The sequence below is a fragment of the Hypoxylon fragiforme genome (genome assembly GCF_022984875.1).
Source record: "Hypoxylon fragiforme strain CBS 206.31 chromosome Unknown GGS25scaffold_2, whole genome shotgun sequence".
Lineage (NCBI taxonomy): Eukaryota > Fungi > Ascomycota > Sordariomycetes > Xylariales > Hypoxylaceae > Hypoxylon > Hypoxylon fragiforme.
The window spans coordinates 3,377,946-3,396,132 of record NW_026054757.1 but is presented as its reverse complement, the minus strand read 5'-3'; the positions used below and the strand labels follow the sequence as shown (position 1 = coordinate 3,396,132).

The window sequence follows — 18,187 nt, the reverse complement described above, 5'->3', positions numbered from 1 at the left end:
TCCTTTCCTCTTCCCTTTTCGAACCATTCATTGCACGCACTATTGCGGCCGTGGGACTACGTGTTATCCGCATGCGGGCATGCTGGCTTCCCAATTCGAGCCGAGCTGCGATATCTATCCTTGCAGTGATGTCCGTTCCGGGACTTCTTGGTGCTCTGCTAGCGTCTTTCTTTAGGTCCCGCCCCCGTGGAAGGATGAAGATGTGGTGTTGTAATCGGCTCATGCCGAGCGCTTCCCTCCCTATCCACCTCATCTGCCCCCCTGCCCCCCTGCTTCTCCTGCTCTCTATCTCTCCTTGTTTCCTCGCCATTCTCCTGGTGATTATCCCGTTGTCCCAAATTGACGCAACCCCGCCGGCTTCTGTGGTTGGCGGGTCTCTCGGTGACTTTCTCGCTACAGACGCCCCCCACCTCTAGCTCCTCCTTTCCCTCCCCGTCACCGTTGGCGGGTTAGCGTTTGATTTTCTTGGCAATAGTAGCAGGCCCTCCTCTATGCTTTCCGCCCAAAGGGGTAGTTCAGGAGATCGCATAAAAAAGTCATGTTCAGCCAGCGTGATTAGGCTTTCAAAACAAATATGTAAGGGGACAACAAAACAAATAAACACACCATCTTCTTCATCACAAACAAAGATATTTCCCCTTATCCCTAATTTAGAATCGCTTCCCCCCTTCGGCCGCAGGGATAAGCCTTTCATATCACCGTCTATACCACACCTGCCTACGTAATTATTGATATCATACCGTCATGGTGACCGCAACGGTGAGTAAGCCTTGGCTTGTCCAGAAGTACGGCGGGACCAGCCTGGGAAAACTACTGGACACGATTTGCTGCAGCATCATTCCGCAGTACGCTATAGGACATGACCTCATCGTCGTCTGCTCTGCCTTCTCGGGGACCATGAAGGCGAGCGGGACGACCAGTCTGCTGATACAATGCATAACTCTCGCGGAGCAAGGAATCGACGCCCAGAAGAAGCTGATTGACATCGTGGACCTGATCAAAGACAACCACTTGAATGCGCTCAACACGTTTGCGAATTCTTCGGCGCGGGCGTTCGGCCCCGAGGAGATATTCGAGGACACGGCGGCTAGCATCAGAAGGGAGTGTGAGAGCCTCAAGAGGTTTCTCCTCGCTGCACAGGTATGAGTGGCTAAACTTGTGAAAATTTTGCTCTGAGGATGATCGAAAACTCATTCGGCATTCAGATTATCGGCGAATTGTCGCCACGGTCCAAAGACCGGGTTATCTCCTTGGGCGAGAAGCTCGCGTGCATGATTGTTGCGGCTTGTCTGACTAGCACAGTGAGTACCTGCCTACCTAGTACTTAGCTACCCAACACATTGGTGGAAGTCAGAGGGAGAGTATCAATCTATCAAGATAACTGAGCATTACCTAGGGCACACCAGCAAAGCCAGTTTTCCTAGATAACATAATTGCAACGGCTTTCGGTAGCTCCGTTGACGATCAAATAACCGCACTGGAGAGGCTGGGACCAAAGTTCTACCAGGTATTATCCGGCCAGATAGCGGACCGGATACGAGAGTGCGGAAATGCGATCCCTATCGTGACCGGTAAGTGGCTCCGAGCAGATCGGCCACAAAAGAGCTGGTACTGATTAGTAATGTACTAGGTTTCTTCGGCATAATGCCCGACTCACTGCTACAAACGGTAGGAAGAGGGTACTCCGACCTCTGCGCAGCCATGTGCGCGGTAGCAGTCGGAGCAGAAGAGCTGCAAGTATGGAAAGAGGTCGATGGGATCTTCACGGCAGACCCGAGAAAAGTGCCCTCGGCTAGATTATTATCGACCGTGACGGCCGAAGAAGCGACGGAGCTCACGTACTACGGGAGCGAGGTGAGCTGATTCCAAACTCCTCAAGCGAGACCTATAGACCATAGATCGTAGATTATTGACGTATAGGCTAAGGTAATCCACCCCCTGACAATGGACCAAATCCGCGACGCGCGCATCCCCCTGCGCCTGAAGAACGTCTTCAAGCCGTCGGGGCAAGGGACCATCGTATACACCTCCTCGACCCGGGACGACTCGCCACCCCCCACCAGCCCCACCATCAGCAGCAGCGTCCCGTCCCGCACAGCCACCCCACCCTCGAGCTTCATGCTCAAGAACGGGTACCACGGCGCCGAGCAAGAGCGGCGCAAGCCCACCGCCGTGACCGTCAAAGACGACATCCTCCTCCTCAACGTCGTCTGCAACCGCAACACCAAGTCGCAGGGGTTCCTGACGCAGGTGTTCGACCGCCTGGAGCGGCACAAGATCCTCGTCGACCTCGTGACGACGAGCGAGCGCCACGTGAGCCTCGCCGTGCAGTCGCTGGCCCCGGGCGCCCTGCAGCGGCTGACGGAGGAGCTGGAGCGGTTCGGGCGCGTGGCCGTCGCGCCGAGCCGGATGGCGATCGTGACGGTCGTGGGCCACAAGATGCGCAACATGGTCGGCGTGTCGAACGAGATACTGTCGGCGCTGGCGAAGGCGCAGATAGGCATCTATCTGATCAGCCAGGGCGCGAGCAAGATCAACATCTCGCTGGTGGTCGCGGCGGACCATGCGCTCGCGGCGATGAACGCGATACACAGCGAGGTGCTGAAGATCCCGACGCACAGGGAGCAGGAGAATAGATTTATCCCGGGTAAGGCCACCCCCCCTGCTTTCTATATCCTCTCCTATCTTTAATTGACTTTGCGGAAATGCGGGAAATGGTCACCCCTTGAATACAGCACTAATACAAGTATTGTAGGACCGTGGCTCTATTAAAGTGCGTTTGCTTGCATGAGTGCTTGCTTGTTTCACTTGCTTGCTTTTGCTTGCTCGCCCCCTCCTCGCACCACGCAGGTACCCGGCCGTCGTACATAAGACCAGCATATGTAATTCAACAGGATTCTTTTTTCTTGTACTATTAGATTTATGTACCCAAGTTAGAGATTCTGTGGCAGGTATGACCAGGTTGCTACATACATATGTAGATCTGGTGTTTCCAGGTCCGTTCCTGTTCTTGTTCGTGAAGGCACACGACATTGAACACATCACATCTCGTCGACCCTCACTCATGTCAGGGGCTCGTGTAACTCGAGATATCTACCCCTATTTTAATATGGGGCTTTAATGTACATAGTATAAATAGGTATTATTGGTATAGAGGGGTATATGTTAGTTACATACTAGGTATATGCAATAATCACAGCGTTGCATTCATTAATGACGAACCTCGGTACTTTTCTTCGGCCTTCCGCTTCGCATTACCAAGCAAGCAAGCTGTGGACGATGACGGTGTAGGAAAGATTAGTGATCAGGTCGTTTATACCATATCATTCTTATCCCTTAATTCTCCAAATGAGAAATTGAGAATGTAGAAATTAGCATATCTTGATAAGTTTAAACGAAAAGAAGGGCGAGCAAAAATGGACAATAACACGAAAGTGGCCATCGTCGTTGGCGCGTCCAGGGGCATGGGGAGGCAGATCGCGATTGATCTAGCCAAGAACGGGTATGCCGGTACGTCTACGTCTACACCCCTTTCTTCTCTTCCCCCTCCCCCCCCTTGCTCATAGAAGAAGAAGAAAAAAATGAAAGGAATTTCGCTCTAACAATACCTACCTAAGTGGTCGTCGCGGCCAAATCAACGGGCAACAATGCTCCCAGCACGGCGCCATTCCCGCCAGACCCCAACTCGGCGCAATCCACCATCAGCACCGTAGAGCGGGAGATCGTGGAAGCCGGGGGCCGCGCGACAGCGATACCCGTGGACGTTCGGGATTTTGCCAGCGTGCAGGCATTGGTTGATAGAACTATCGAGGTTAGCTACCTCCCCCCCCCCCCCCTTTTTTTTTAATCTAAGACATGAGAGGGAGACGTTGGTAGCTAACACCCCCCTCCCAAAAAAAAAAGATCTACACCCGCCTCGACGTCCTCATCTACAACGCCGGCGCAATCTGGTGGTCGGCGGTCGAAAGCACGCCCATGAAGCGGTTCCAGCTGCTGCAGCGCGTGAACCCGGAGGGCCTGTACGCGTCCGTCCAGGCTTGCCTGCCGCACCTAAAAAAGAGCAGCAGCAGCAACGACGGGAGTGGCCGCATCGTGGTCGTGAGCCCGCCCATCTACAGCCGCTTCGTGCGCGGCAAGACGGCGTACGCGATGGGGAAGATCGGCATGAGCGTGCTGACGCTGGGTCTCGCGATGGATTTCGAGCGCCAGGGTATCACGGATAGGATGGCGGTTACCAGTCTTTGGCCGGCTGTGGTAAGCGCTTTTTCTTTTTCTTTTTTTTTTTTTTGTATCCTCTATATCCCCCCTTTTCTGCCGAAGACCTGCTAGAAAGAAGTGACATCCTACCAAACCAACTAAACCCCCCACCAGGGCATCGAATCCGCCGCGACCCTCTCCCCGACAACCCACGACCCCTCCGTCGCCGCCTCCCTCCGCAAACCCACCATCTTCTCCGCCGCCATCCTCGCCATCCTGCGCGCGCCCCCCGCCTCCGTAAACGGGCGTCTACTTCTCGACGAAGACTTCCTGCGCACCGACGTCGGCGGCGGGGTGCAGGACTTCTCGAAGTACAGCGTTGTTCCCGGATCGAGTCCTCGACGCATAATGCCGGCCGTGCTGCCGGACTTGACGGTTGCGGAGCAGGATGATGAGGGTGTGAGGATGGATAGCGCTGTGAAGGATAAGCGTACGGTTGGGGCGAAGCTTTAGGGTGGGTTGGAATTGGGTAGGCAGATAGGCAGGTACCTAGGTATATAATTAGCTAGATGTAGGTACTCGGTAACGTTCTTAGGTTAGGTGTAGTACCTACATACCTATGTATGTCTATTAATATATAGGTATATGTCTTAGGTACCTACTCATATACCAATGAGAGAAGAACCAGATTGAGGTGCTACTACATATAGTTCAAGTCTTTGGTAAGAAATTATACTCAGTGCTGCTCTAGGGTTGCAGGTTCATGGGGAGCACCTGTGAATAAATTCGTACAATTGACTGCTGGTTGCTACAGCGGCCTTACCACTGTCGATAAATATCTACAGCCTTCACGTTGAAGGTTTCATAATTTGAGAACGGCTACATGTGTATTATGTGTCGGCCTGTGTCGTGTATTACGTACATACTGGATACTGTACCTAGTAGATACCCACTCGTACGTAGACATCTCTATTGGTACACAGGTCCTACACACCGAGGTACATACGTAATACGGAGGTAGAACTGTACGATTATTGGAGTTACATATATAGGTTAGTCAACTTTAAGCTACGATTGTTACAGTCACGATGAAAACGAGGGACAAAAGTAGTAGTAGTAGTAGTGATCAATCCATGTTATTAAGCAGCTATTGCCCGAGTATCATGTTTCTGTCCTATGAGAAACTCTCAAAGCCTATGCTAACGAATTCATGGTTCCAAAAAAAGTTATGTTACTTTTCCTTATGCGTGTTGGGGGAATTGTAAAAAGGCAGTATGCAATGCAACGAGCCTCAATAGAATGCATTCCCTCGTCATAAACCCAGTCTCATAATCATCCACGCGTGCCAATCCGATACCACTAGTATGGTAATGTTCATGTATCCATAGAAAAGAATCAAAGTTGAAGTTGTGAAAAGACCATCTTGCTCTGGTGCCAAAATGTCTCCACTAGTTACTTCCTTTGCTTTTCTCAGATGAAGTGGACCAAACCAGCGAGCATTGCCGCGGCAACAACAACACCATCCTTGACCATGACAACACCAGCGGCACTGGGAGTAGTCGGGTAAGGGGTCGGGTAACTGCTGGTGTGAGAAGCACTAGCGGTGACGGAATGGTGAGTCTCAGTGGAGCTACCAGTGATGCTGCTACCGGTGATGCGGCTTTCGGTAGTGACAGTCTCGGTGGTGCTAGCCTCGGTGGTAGCTGAAATGGGGCCAGTGGTAGACTCGGTGGTAGACTCAATGATAGACTCAGTGATAGACTCGGTGCCACTCTGACCAGGGACAGAGATAGTCTCGGTGGAAGAGCCGATGACAGGAGTAGAAACTCCAGTCTCGGTCACATAGGACGACTCAGTGTTGGTGACAGTGACATAGATGGTAGAGATCGTGGCAGTGCCATAACCGGGAACCTCAGTCACGCTGCCAGGAGCAGGGCCAGTAACCGTGGCGGTAACGGGCTTGCAAGTGCAAGACTCGTCATTCTTGACGATCTCGACCGCAGAGGCAGCCTGTGAGGTGAGCAAGGTTAGCGATCAAGATAAACTAAAGTAGTATGAAGGTGGATTGTCCGAGGAGACAATAGATAGGAAAACGGTAGGGTAATGGGATAGAGAATGACGAGCGAGGTAACTTACCATTCCGAGGGCGGCCATGGCCATGACGACGAAAGTCTTAGTGAACTGCATCTTGAATGTTCGATAGGGTGTGTTCAAAGTATGCAATTGGAAGATGTTTCGTTTTTTTTTCCGATTCTTGGTCGTTTTTCTTTCGTGAGATGTTTTGACGATACAACTAGTAATGATCTAATGATCTTGTTGACCGACAAAATATACTTGTCGAAGGTGTAGAAGTATTAATGGAGAATGTTGTTGTAGTTGTGTAAGGGAAGATTGAAGAAAGGAAAAAAGAAAGGAATTTAAATAGAATGGGATGATGTGTGTAAGTAAGTGGGTGCTAGGTGGTGAGTGTGCCTCAGGCAAGTACGTTGGCCAGTGTATTAATGTAGGAAGGTGGGAGACGAGAAGGTAAAAAGTTCAAAGGGTATTGCGGTGCGGAAATGGAAAAGAAGGAAAGAAGAAGGAATAAAATGGGAAGTGGAAGGAGGAAAGGTTCAACAATGGTACGTTTATATCTTGCACCTAGACGTCGGACTGATTTGATCTTGATCCAGGAAGGAGCACCACAACCAAAGTAGCTAAACCAGAAATGGACGAAATAAAAAATAAAAAATAAAAAATGAAAAAAATGAAATTTATTAATTGAGGCCATTTTCTTGCCTCAGGTACCTAGATTCCCTAGAATTTCCTACACGGTAGTAACCTAGTAACCATCACCTGTAAACGACATCAGTTACTGATCTGATCTACATGCCTTCTATCGACCTCGAGATATGGACGAATTAGGACTAGACAGGTTTATTACCATCTACTCTACCTAGTAGTATTCTACCCCTATTATTCAGGCATAAACCCATATATGTACCTAGGTACTGGTATAACAACACCTGCTGCCGCCACCCGCCCTACGACAACATTGAACATTGAACCTATACACCTTACAATGTACTCAAATACCCAATAGTTACACGAACCAATTTACATGTTTGCTGCCCGCCTCAAGTTATAAAATTCCCATTGTGATCCATCCTTTATAGCTAAACTCAGGATGTACACTGACCGGCTGGTGTAATTTGACTTCCTGGCGTGTAACGATTTTACCAGACCATCGTCTCGTACCCACGGAAGCTATTTACCTGTAACATTTGTAGATGTTGTGACAATATTTGGGTCCTTATCTACTTGTGATTCAACTCACTACCTACTATGTATATGTAGTATCCCCTTCGATGTAGGTAAAAGCATCTATCTTCTATCTACATGTATGTAGACACCTGACCATCCTTATCGTCCAAACGGGATGTCTTATTAGTAGTACATACCTTGAAGTAAGAAAAACCTTGCAACCGGTTTCGTAGACTAGCTCAATCTCCCCTATAACCTGATCGATCTCGAGGTACAAACATACAAACCGGGCCGATGCATCATCATATACGTGTAGCTGCATATACCCACCTCAAAACTAGTACTTCAACCCTCAATATGTTAGATGTACGCATATTTGTAGGTAGACCTTTTATAATGTTAGTGTGGGATCGGTTTGACTTCTATATACATGTATGTATTGGTGTGAACACGTCTAGAGCCGGTACCTGCATATACGTAGTACCCGATTGGCAGGCAAGACGTTAATGGAAGGATATATATTGATGTTCATACCTAGTATACATCTCCTGGCAACTACATACATGTAGGTACCTAGTATACATGCATGTATATGCAAATGCAATGGATATATACCGCCAGGTGATGGATTCATATAAGGTAACATTAGTATGTGAAGACTCCTATATGCTGGTGTTTTCGTTCTATGCAACGATCGGAACACATCTGTGAACTACAATATAATATAAATAAGAACATATATACCTGACATAGGCCAACCTTATTATAGGTCAAACAGTTATCTTCATATAATTTACTAACGAGTAGCCGCAATACATACATGTATGTAAAAGGGATACATCAGGCACACGTCTGGGGACTTCATAGGTAGCTGCTAACCCATCTACCATAGGTACCCAGTGTAGTCAAGTTCACTTCCATGACAACCACGTATGTTGTCACTGCTTCTCTGAAAATTCGCCTGAGAGGCCCGATAACGGGCCACTTGTACTATTCAACACTAGGACTATATATCGTTATTTTGAACGCTGTGTAGGTAGAGATGTAGTGGGACGACATAGTGTCGCTGCACATCGCGCTATCCATCGGACATACATTTGTCCCACTAAAAAGGGGCGAACATGTCCCAGGTATGCACGTGTAGCCTTCACCCAGAAAACTCACCGACGTTTATATCAATATTCTATCCAGGCCTAGATAGCAAAGTCTTGAGGAACATCCCCTGAATCCGGCTTTCAGATGTCCCTATTGTATGGAGATATTCCCTTTTTGAGTTCACGCACGATTTCTGATGCCTCCTGGGTGTTCTTAGCCTCGAAATCATACCTCTTGCTCTCAGTATCTTTATACACAAGTAGCTATTTCCAAGTGTCAATGTTTCTAACGTATGCGTAGATGGACTTTTGATTGATATTGACTTACCTTGAAATAGGTTGGGTGGCGGCGTGACACGCTGCATCCGATGACATTGCTGAAATGCACAGTCGTAGTCTTGCCACCTTCGCGCGTTGCCTTGCCCCCGGAGGATGGCTGAATATACACATACTCGCCATCTATCACAAGGATTCGCTCGTTCATTCCAACAAACCTCATCGGCTGCTTGCGCCAGACCGTGTACTTTTTGTATTTTACATCGCCGCTGCCAGCTTCGTCTTGCATCATGGTTTCTTGAGCTAGAGGGTGTGTCGTAAGAATCTTCTTCTTCCCCTTTAGGGGTTGTTCGTTCCAGATATGAGCCTTGGGGGAAGGGCTGCTAGGAGAACCTGTAATCGTCAGAGGACCATCTGTCGCGAACCGACGACGATGGAGTTCCAAGTCTGTAACATTGCCGATTGACGATACTGTGCGGTCTACGTAGACTACGGCGCCAGAATCGGGGAGTTTCAAAACATGTGCGCTCTTATCAAGTTGCCTCTTGCGACAAACTAGATCAAGAACCTCGGCGAGGTACATATCTGTCGTTACATCAAGGGTAACCATCTGTCCAGGGGCTATATCATTTGACAGAATGCGGACGCGCAGGAGCTTGTGCTGTCCTCTGGCAGTGGCTGGAGCGGATGCTTGAGGTGGTGGCTTATCAGCCAGTGGCGTATCTGCTCGGTAAGTTGTGGTGATGATAGGGTTCGTCCGCGGATGTAAGGTTGTTGACGGGGAAGCTTGAGGTTGGGGGGTACTCTTTGGAGTCGTCTCCTCGTCACCAACTTCCTCTGCCACGTCCTGCTGCTGGAACTGGGGTGTTTGGATTTGGTTGTCAGCGAAACCAGCCTCCGAAGCTTGCACCAGTGCGAATTCATCATAAGCTTTGGAAGCCGAGCGTGATCTTGCTGCTCTATTATTGGCCGTCGTAAATGAGTTCACAGGTTTCTTACGATCCAATGGCTCGAAATCGTCGTCAACCTCTCCGCCTTCTTCAACCATTCTTAATGTCCACCAGTTCACATTCAGTTTGTCGGTGGGCACAGGAGGATGGAGTTTTTCAGCATGGTATCTCCACAGACTCAACCCAATCAACTCCGCTACAGTTACCGGTCTAAACGTTCCATCCGCCTCTTGGATGGTACGTCGAATGAGAACTTCAAAAGGTGTGTCCGAGTGCTCGGAGAATGGCGCATATATACGTATTCTGAGAGGATCAGGGTCTCCCTGACCTGAAAGAGATGCAAATTTGTCGAATGGCATTGCAGGTTTCGTCTTTTTGGCCTTGAAGGCATCTGAAAGTAAGCTGCGCGGCTGAAGCATGCTCAGGGGTCTTATGGTGCTCATGGGCCGTGGAGGTGGAAGGGCTTGAAGCATCTGTGGCTGTAGTGAAGGCTGCGGCCTCCTGACTGTAGACTGTCGAAGCAATTGTTTCGGTACCGTACCGACGACCTGTTGGCCAGGAGAGGTGCCAACAGCTGGATTCTCGACGGTATCCAGTATTGATGTTGAATCAACACTTGCAACAAAGGCAGATGAGGTGTCAGACATATCAGAGTTCTCATCCTCCTCAGCCAGTAGCTCACTTTCTCGGCGGTTCATGCCGTGATTTGCGTCTGCGGAAGCTTTGGAGTGTGATCTCATAGCCCTAGTCCTCGCGGCTTCCCTCTGCCTGTGGAAACCTGAAGCATCAAACTCGTTGTCGGAGGACACCTCACTACTAGTGACAGTGTCTCGCCGCGGTCGTTCCTTCACGGTCTCTAGAGTAGGCTGTGAGCCTCGTCGAGGCGCTGGGGTAGTTCGTGGGGATGACATATTGGTGGCTTGGCGTAGATTGGACGACTGGATAGGCGAGGAACCTGCGCGGGTCCTAAGGGGCATTTTCGCAAATCGTATTTGCTGGGCGGCCCGCTGATCTGTATCATCGTCGCTCTCGTCACTCAAATCACTGCTATCCTCCTCTTCCATCTGCTCTCGACGCCTCTCTCTACGTCGCTTCAGAGCGCCGGGTCCCAATGTATCTGCACCACCACCAGTGAGCATACCCCCTTCTTCGACCTCATCTTCGAGGGTCAGGCCAGTGGATCTCGGGGCAGCCTGAAAGTATTCAGAGGCGATGGCAGTAGGTATCGGGGGAGAGTGGGTTCGTTTTATGTGGGAAGGATTCGTTCGCCAGCCAGCGGATTTAAAAGGAGCAGTGTTGAGGAAACTGTCGTTGATAGTGATCAGGCGTTCGCCGACACCATCAGCCACTTCATTAAGGTAACTAGTACGTAATTGGTAGGAGACCAATCTGAGAAAGGGAATTGAAGGTCAGCATTTCAACTTCCAACACCTAATAATTATGGTATAGTGTAGTGTAGTGGGATTAGAAGAGGTAGCAGTGGGAATGGCATCAGGAGGGGTTCATTTACATACTCCTCCACTTGAATCAGCGACATATTGGACAACAGCAGCCTAACTTAATAAACCAAAAGGAAGTATTGATAATAGTCATTCTCATAAAACGACCATACTATCCACTTTGAAGATTATTAGATATGTATTTAAAATAGTAAAGATCTCATGTGCTCGTTGTTACTAGGTAGGTAGGTAGGTGGGTAGGTACTGCGACAGAAGAGGCACTCAGTGCTGGACAGGTAATTGATGTTAAATTATGTAGCTGTCGAGGGAATTTGGTTGTTGATGTATTAAGTACTAGGTTAGGTAACTTGGAAGTAAGTTCAGGGGTGGCTTCACTATTGTCTACCCTACCACTAGAAGTATAACAGGTGCTGGTACCGCAATGTGGTTTGTGCTCTCTTTAAAAAAAAAGAAATCCGGAGAATCCCTGTCCCTGCTTAGGTAACTATGTACCATTTGCTAGGTTCAATTATATTCACCAGGGTTAGGGTTAACAGTAGGAACCTAAATTTAAGATTTAAGTTGAATTTGAGTCTAACCACTAGGTATCCTAACATTTATTTTACAATCTTCAGTCACCGCATCCCTTTTCCTTTAACTTCTTTTCTTTTACATCCATGGAATTCGATGTCATCTCCGTCAAACCTCCACTCCTCCCTGTTGCAAGCCATTGACATTACCATTGACTTTCTCTTCAACTTTCCCATTTCCATTCGCATGAATGCGGTAGTCTGCTGGATATCCTGCATCTATCCATTCCTTGAAACTCAATCCCTTCGCTATGGAAGGCAATTTTACCACCAGAGGGACCTCGGCATCTGGTTGACCGGTGATTTCTTCCTTGTGAACGAGGCTCACATGTGTCAACGTTTCGAATCCCGTTGTCTCATATAAACGTAGGCCGGGTTTGGATGATTCTGTGTATATCGGCAATTGGAGTTGGTCTGCGATGTCGATACCCCACTGAACGAGCTTACGTCCGATTCCCCGTCGTTGCTGATCTGGGTGCACAGCTATAACATTGAGGTCTTCTCATGGTGTTAGAAGAGGTCTCGCAATATTAGGTACTTAGTAGGTATAGTTTCGCGTTCACTCACGGATATATGGATGTCGATTGCCAAACAGCTTTTCTCTCATATCCCACATGTTGTTAAAGACGCCATCGCATCTCTCCCTCTCCTTTCCTTCCAGCCACGGGATGCCTTCTGGTCGTTCCCATCCATTGTTCTTTCCATTCCACAAAAATAAATCCCATGTGGCCATCCCCACGATACTGCCCGTGTCTGTATCCAAACATTTGATTGTGTACCCTATGGTGTCATGTGACCACCATTGCTTCGTCCCCTCTGTGTGCGCTTTTCGATCAACACCTCTTGGATAGAGAAACTCGGTGATGGGCTCATCTTTGAATGCCTCAAAATACATATCGTACACTGACTCGACGTCAGGTACCCGGGCAGGAAGTACCACTAAAGGCATTTTGGTGTACTTGAGTCTTTTGCTTCGACTATATATTGGGAACAAAGTTGATTCCAATGAAGGCCAAAAGTACGAGTTCGCACACTTGACTATATATCTGACAAGTGTCAATGGCGGCTGGTACTCTGTCAGATTCTCCGTCAGGTTCCAAGCTCTATTATATATACCTCAAAACAAGAAAAATTCTGCACTGCAGCCTAGGTAGGGTAGGTACTCTCTACATTCTGTCACATCATTTGCACCCATGTCAGCGATAGCACAACAAGAAACTTGCCAACCCTCCCTACGTACGCCGCCTTACTACACTAGGCATAGGTGTTAGCGTCCGCGAATAGTTTTAGTGAACTGCATCCGTTTTTGTGACCTTGGCGACCTTGGATCATGATGCGGCAACGCCGGTAAGTAGATAAAATCTTGGCTTCTTAGCTCCTTCGGGAGCTACTCCGTAAGTACAAAATGACCCGTCAGACGACCCAACATCGAACCCCCCATGTTTCTTTCGTATGCCGTGCTGCGAAGTATAAATATCTACTTTTGAGACATGTCTTTGCCCATCCTAACATACGTCCATGCGCGACCGAACGCCTCTGTACTATTTGGAATTCGGGGTAATCGGTACCGGGGGATCACCTCACGGGTGCCATTCGCATTTCCCGCCAAATAAAGGGGGGGTAACTCCGCAAGATGCAACGTGATACCTAGATCTATCCGCGCCAAACTGCTTCGATGACAGCAAAGAAGCTTTGCGGGTTGGCCTTAACATTGGCCACTTCGAAGCGCTCGTCAGCGTCACGGAACACCTTTGCCCAAGCTTCAACAAGACGCTCCTTTCTGTTGAACATCGCCACCAATATCAGATCTGTGGCCGTGTCCATTTGCTGCACTGAGCGTGGCAGAGCTGGCCCTTCTGTCCCTCCCTGATTACCGATGTAGTCAAAGATAATGACGCGGGCACCTGGCTTAAGGGCCCGAATCAATGCCCGCAGTATTCTAGCCGCCTCACGATCTGGCCAGTCATGGAGAATCATCTTGAATATATAGATGCCTGCCTGTACGGGCTGCGGCTGGAAGAAGTCATGCTCTACGAGCGACACCCTGTCCCTGACATCTTCGGGAAGATTGGCTTCGAATACGGGCTTGACTTTGGGCAGATCCTGGACTGTGACGGCGAGTTCGGAGAAGTTTTGCGCTAGAATGATAGCATCGTGACCCGCAGATCCACCAACCTACTTCCATGTTAGTGTCCTGCATGCCCAATCATGTACCTGGTAATGTAATAGGCGATGCCTTAAGTACCTAGCTAGGTAGGGGTAGGGGTATATCGGCACTCACATCGACTACTGTTGCCTTACCGACAGCTTTCCAGTCCTGGGCATCAAGCACTATATATACTTAGCGAGTGCTAATGGATGGCTCCGGAGCAGATTCGATCTAAGTTATGAAAATCAATTCGTAATTTTTGTCACTGAAGAAGCGTTGGAGATATCCATTTGCCCCACACAATGGGTATCGAAAAGGAGGCGGGCAATGAACTCACCAATGCCTTCGAGATGGAAGATCTCCTTTACATAGCGCATAAAATCAACAAAGTTACTCAGTCTCCAGCCTTGCTTCTCACCCTCGCCGTCATTCTCCAGCAAGTCCCATGAATTCCCATGCTTTCCGAACTGGCCACCGCTGTGCAGCAGTGCGAACGCTGTCTCGTTCATATCCTGGGTCAAGGCAGGTTTCCCTCGACTGAATCTATGTAGGGTTTGGTTCATAACCATCACCGGTGCTTCAGCATCATCCAAGATCATGGCTATCAGAGGCCTCAGCCCCGAGGAGCGGGCTAGCGCGGCTGATCAAGAATTATGTCGAATATGCGACGAGGGTTTACCAGGTTCAGTCTCCCCGAAGATACGAAGAGTCACCGCATATAGCAGGACTCGTCGAACCACATCCTCGGGAAGAGAAGCATGTTTCGCAATGCTAGGATACGAAGCTGGACTTTCTAGGGATACAGTAGACTAGAAGTCGAAGAAGTTCAATACGTTGAGGGCTGCAGCATCAGGCATGGCCTGGGAACGTCAGAGGACTATAGGGGGGTGGATACATCCCTACTATGTAAAGAGAACTTACTCTACTTACAGTATGGACGTAGTTGAAGATACTCTTGCTCGGCCCCTGAGTTAGGTACCGCATATCCGTCAAGTATCTACATACACTCTTACGCGTATAGAAAGTCACTGGAAGCTAGCAGGCATTATCACGAGCGTTATACCCTATAAGGGACTTGCGAAGTATACCAAGCATACCAAGAATACCAAGAATACCAAGACTGCTAAGCAAACAGCCAAGCTCGTAGTTCCGGTCGGCGGTACCTGAAGGCGAAGGAGGTATGGCATGGGTTCGATCAGATAAGATCATCTTATCAATCTATGCAGCATTGCAGCTGACATTGAGAGGATTCTTGGCCGGTACCCAGTACCTTTTCTTTTGCACATACATTATGATAATGGTGTTTTGAACCCCACTCCCCTTCCAGCCAAGACACTGACTTCTATCACGCGAGGGGTAGAAATGGTCTAAACGCAGTTTTAGTTACGTGATTTACAGCTGATTTGTACCTACATACTAATTGCCTGTGCGATTGATATAGGCTGTGTCTGTTCGGGCTTAAGGTTTTGTAGGGCGAGCCATGTCTTGTTGTTGGAGATACTAATAACAAGGAAGTGCTATGCAGATGTTATTGGGAGGCATGGGAATGTGAAATGTGAAATGTGGAAGGAGAAAGAGAAACAATGACAATGGATTGTTACGGTATCCACTTTTTATAGTGCATGACTCCCTACGAAGGCTGAGGCCAAAAGTTTCAAGGTTCTACAAATTCCTTTGAGTTGGTTTACAGTGCGCCACTCTTTAAGGGGTACATACCTAACTATCATATTCCACATTTTCAGCCTACGTTCGATTTGAGCTTTAACCTACCTAACCCTAATCACTTACTATTCACTTTTGGTATTGGAAGATATTCCCAACAATGCCTATAGACAACGGCGTACGCTGCCAGGCCCTTACCTTGTTTGGAATAGGTGCTACGCGTAAACGCATCCAAGAGGTTACGGGTATATCCCTAGCTGGCTTCTCTCGTCTCCTGCAAAAGGCCACGGAGCGCGGCTACGTGAAAGGCAGTCCTGTTCTTCTTAGTTACGTTCAAGATGCAAAACGATCCGGTAGACCGTCTAAAGTACGCGCCAGAGCAAACGACGTTGCCGACCTTATCACCCGCAATAGCACAGGTAAAAAGTGGTCTGCCCAACAAATCGCTGACCAGTTGAAAGAAAAATCCGACAAAAAGGAAGATACCATCTCCCGCCGAACAGTCCTCCGCTGCCTCAAAGAACTCAGTCAGACAAGGGCAGGCTTTTCTAAATGAGATATTAGACCCTAAGCCTATTAGTCCAGACGGCAGCGGAGAGATGAGCTTTCTTTTCGACGACACAGCTCAAAATAATTGATTTGGTGACCATCTATGCGTACAGTACGAATAATTTAGTGGCGCACTGTAGTTAGAACTATCCAGAAGAAATTGCAGAACTTCTGGCGCCACATAGGCGCCCCGTATTAGTGACGCCACAATCTTTGTGTGGCAGTAGCTTAACTAATAGGTACTTACCTGGTACTGTGGGATCGAGTTTCAATCTTCTTCATCTTTTACAACCACATTCACCAAACGAAACCCATAAACTACACACCGATTTCATCCTATTGAAAATGGGTCTTGTCGACTACTCAGATTCGGAATCTGACTCTGAAGCCGTTGCTAATCCCGCGCCGTCCTCGAAGCCAGTAACCGCAACAGCGAGTGGCAAGAAGCCTTTCCGAAAAGTTGTCGACCGATCGAAGCCGGGCAAGATTCTCATCAACCTCTCCCAAAGCTCATCCGGCAAAAATGAGAGCGAAACAACAGATGGCGCAAGCGATGGGCTACCCTCTAAACGCGCCAAGATAGGTGGAGGAGGCGGCGCCTTCAGCGGCTTCAACTCCCTACTCCCTCCCCCGAAAAATGCAGGAAAGCCTTCAGTTGGGAGTAGTAGTGGGAAAGCACCACCAAGACCCGGAGTCAACCTAAAGACGGGCTCTGCGCCAGGATTTAGTAGGGAGGTAGATGGGAACAGCGATGGAGGACACTACGACGAGACGAATACCGGAGATGCAGACGTTCCCACCAAACAGCCCTCCATACCCGCCGAGCAGAAGCCAGCAGACGAAGTCAAGCTGGTAGGGAAACCGTTGATGTTTAAGCCCCTTTCGGTATCTAGGAAGTCAAACAAGAAAAATACGACCAAGTTCATAGCCACAACGTCAAGAAGCGCCGCTTCTACGAAAGAAACCCCTCAAACGAGCGAGCCATCACCGCAGCAAGAAGTAGCAGCAGGGCCGCCCGCAAAAAAGCAAAAGATATCCCTCTTTTCCATACCGGACGAAGCAACAGAAGAAGTCGAAGAGAACGCCGGTAACAGCAACGGCGCCTACGAACCTATGTTCGACACCCAAGACACCTCGCCCGCCGACGAGTTCGCAGCCTACGACGCGCAGTTTGCAACATCTTCTTCCTCTTCCGCCGCTCCTCCATCAGCCACCACATCCTCCACCCACCCCTCCCTCGACAGCATCGCATCCGAGATGAACCTATCCGCCACAGCGCGACGCGAGCTCTTCGGCCGCCGCGGGGCCCCCGACGCGTCCATGGCCTCTAGCAAGGTCGTCATGTTTGACACGGACCGCGAGTACGCGCACAATGAGCAGCTGCGCGCCTCGGGCCAGCAGCAGGCCTATAACCCCGTGCGCTCCATCGCCACCGGCGGCAAGCACAACCTGCGCCAGCTCGTCACCCAGGCCCAGACTCAGCGCGAAGCCCTCGAGGAGAGCTTCGCCAAGGGGAAGAACAACCGGAACGAGGCCGGTTCACGGTACGGATGGCGGTAATTTTTACTATCATTATTACTTGTCTCCCCGTGGGGAACCGTATCATACCTATGTCCCAGTTCACGTATGCGCTATGCCGACCTACCTAAGGAGAAGAAGAATATGAGTTAGGAGAACAAGCTTTGCTTACAAAGGGAGGGAAAATGTAAACCATAATCACGATTACCGCATGCATGGCCTGGCGTTTTTGATCAAGACATTTATTTTCATATTGAATGCGCGGGTTTGGTTCTCGCGGACAAGAGATATCCCGAATTTTTAAATCTATTATGCCCGTTCATCTATATTCATTCTTATTTGCATTCTCATTGTTTATATTCATACTCGTATCTCGCTCGTCCTCATGATTATCCTACGGGAAACAAAATCAAACACCAAATGCCTACTACGTAGTACTGTATATACCTAGCACCTCCTATTCCTACATACGAACGAACAGCAATCGTGTAGGTTAGGAGGCACGTATGTTACATACCTA

At 49.0% G+C, this 18,187-nt stretch overlaps 8 protein-coding genes across 8 annotated transcripts; 4 read left to right on the top strand and 4 right to left on the bottom strand.

The window, feature by feature from the left end:
• Nucleotides 1-580: 580 nt before the first annotated feature.
• On the top strand, nt 581-2,863 carry GGS25DRAFT_141580 (aspartate kinase). The gene is made up of 6 exons (XM_049256316.1): nt 581-1,140; nt 1,206-1,301; nt 1,397-1,571; nt 1,631-1,854; nt 1,927-2,647; nt 2,756-2,863. The coding sequence occupies exons 1-6, from the start codon at nt 745-747 to the stop codon at nt 2,770-2,772; spliced, it is 1,629 nt and encodes a 542-aa protein (XP_049120486.1). The 5' UTR covers nt 581-744; the 3' UTR covers nt 2,773-2,863.
• Nucleotides 2,864-3,250: 387 nt separating this feature from the next.
• Nucleotides 3,251-4,966, top strand: GGS25DRAFT_141582 (short chain dehydrogenase family protein). Its single transcript, XM_049256317.1, has 4 exons — nt 3,251-3,510; nt 3,618-3,811; nt 3,904-4,254; nt 4,372-4,966. Exons 1-4 carry the CDS (start codon nt 3,417-3,419, stop codon nt 4,708-4,710), a joined length of 978 nt encoding a protein of 325 aa, XP_049120485.1. The 5' UTR covers nt 3,251-3,416; the 3' UTR covers nt 4,711-4,966.
• A 701-nt stretch (nt 4,967-5,667) lies between these two features.
• GGS25DRAFT_518608 (uncharacterized protein) lies at nt 5,668-6,384 on the bottom strand (the record flags this gene model as incomplete). Its single annotated transcript, XM_049263568.1, has 2 exons — nt 5,668-6,207; nt 6,334-6,384. The coding sequence occupies 2 exons, from the start codon at nt 6,382-6,384 to the stop codon at nt 5,668-5,670; spliced, it is 591 nt and encodes a 196-aa protein (XP_049120484.1).
• Nucleotides 6,385-8,099: 1,715 nt separating this feature from the next.
• GGS25DRAFT_477772 (SIN1-domain-containing protein) lies at nt 8,100-11,599 on the bottom strand. The gene is made up of 3 exons (XM_049259868.1): nt 11,275-11,599; nt 8,863-11,149; nt 8,100-8,798 (listed from the first exon to the last, which is right to left on the bottom strand). Exons 1-3 carry the CDS (start codon nt 11,295-11,297, stop codon nt 8,676-8,678), a joined length of 2,433 nt encoding a protein of 810 aa, XP_049120483.1. The 5' UTR covers nt 11,298-11,599; the 3' UTR covers nt 8,100-8,675.
• Nucleotides 11,600-11,764: 165 nt separating this feature from the next.
• GGS25DRAFT_477771 (acyl-CoA N-acyltransferase) lies at nt 11,765-12,935 on the bottom strand. The gene is made up of 2 exons (XM_049259867.1): nt 12,357-12,935; nt 11,765-12,287 (listed from the first exon to the last, which is right to left on the bottom strand). The coding sequence occupies exons 1-2, from the start codon at nt 12,736-12,738 to the stop codon at nt 11,899-11,901; spliced, it is 771 nt and encodes a 256-aa protein (XP_049120482.1). The 5' UTR covers nt 12,739-12,935; the 3' UTR covers nt 11,765-11,898.
• Nucleotides 12,936-13,442: 507 nt separating this feature from the next.
• GGS25DRAFT_518605 (sterigmatocystin 8-O-methyltransferase) lies at nt 13,443-14,922 on the bottom strand (the record flags this gene model as incomplete). The annotated part of the gene is made up of 5 exons (XM_049263567.1): nt 13,443-13,964; nt 14,071-14,120; nt 14,276-14,539; nt 14,618-14,747; nt 14,869-14,922. 5 exons carry the CDS (start codon nt 14,920-14,922, stop codon nt 13,443-13,445), a joined length of 1,020 nt encoding a protein of 339 aa, XP_049120481.1.
• A 674-nt stretch (nt 14,923-15,596) lies between these two features.
• GGS25DRAFT_141456 (uncharacterized protein) lies at nt 15,597-16,325 on the top strand. Its single transcript, XM_049256314.1, has one exon. It carries the CDS (start codon nt 15,761-15,763, stop codon nt 16,154-16,156), a length of 396 nt encoding a protein of 131 aa, XP_049120480.1. The 5' UTR covers nt 15,597-15,760; the 3' UTR covers nt 16,157-16,325.
• On the top strand, nt 16,326-18,180 carry GGS25DRAFT_141504 (mitotic checkpoint regulator, MAD2B-interacting-domain-containing protein). Its single transcript, XM_049256315.1, has one exon. It carries the CDS (start codon nt 16,495-16,497, stop codon nt 17,707-17,709), a length of 1,215 nt encoding a protein of 404 aa, XP_049120479.1. The 5' UTR covers nt 16,326-16,494; the 3' UTR covers nt 17,710-18,180.
• Nucleotides 18,181-18,187: the final 7 nt, after the last annotated feature.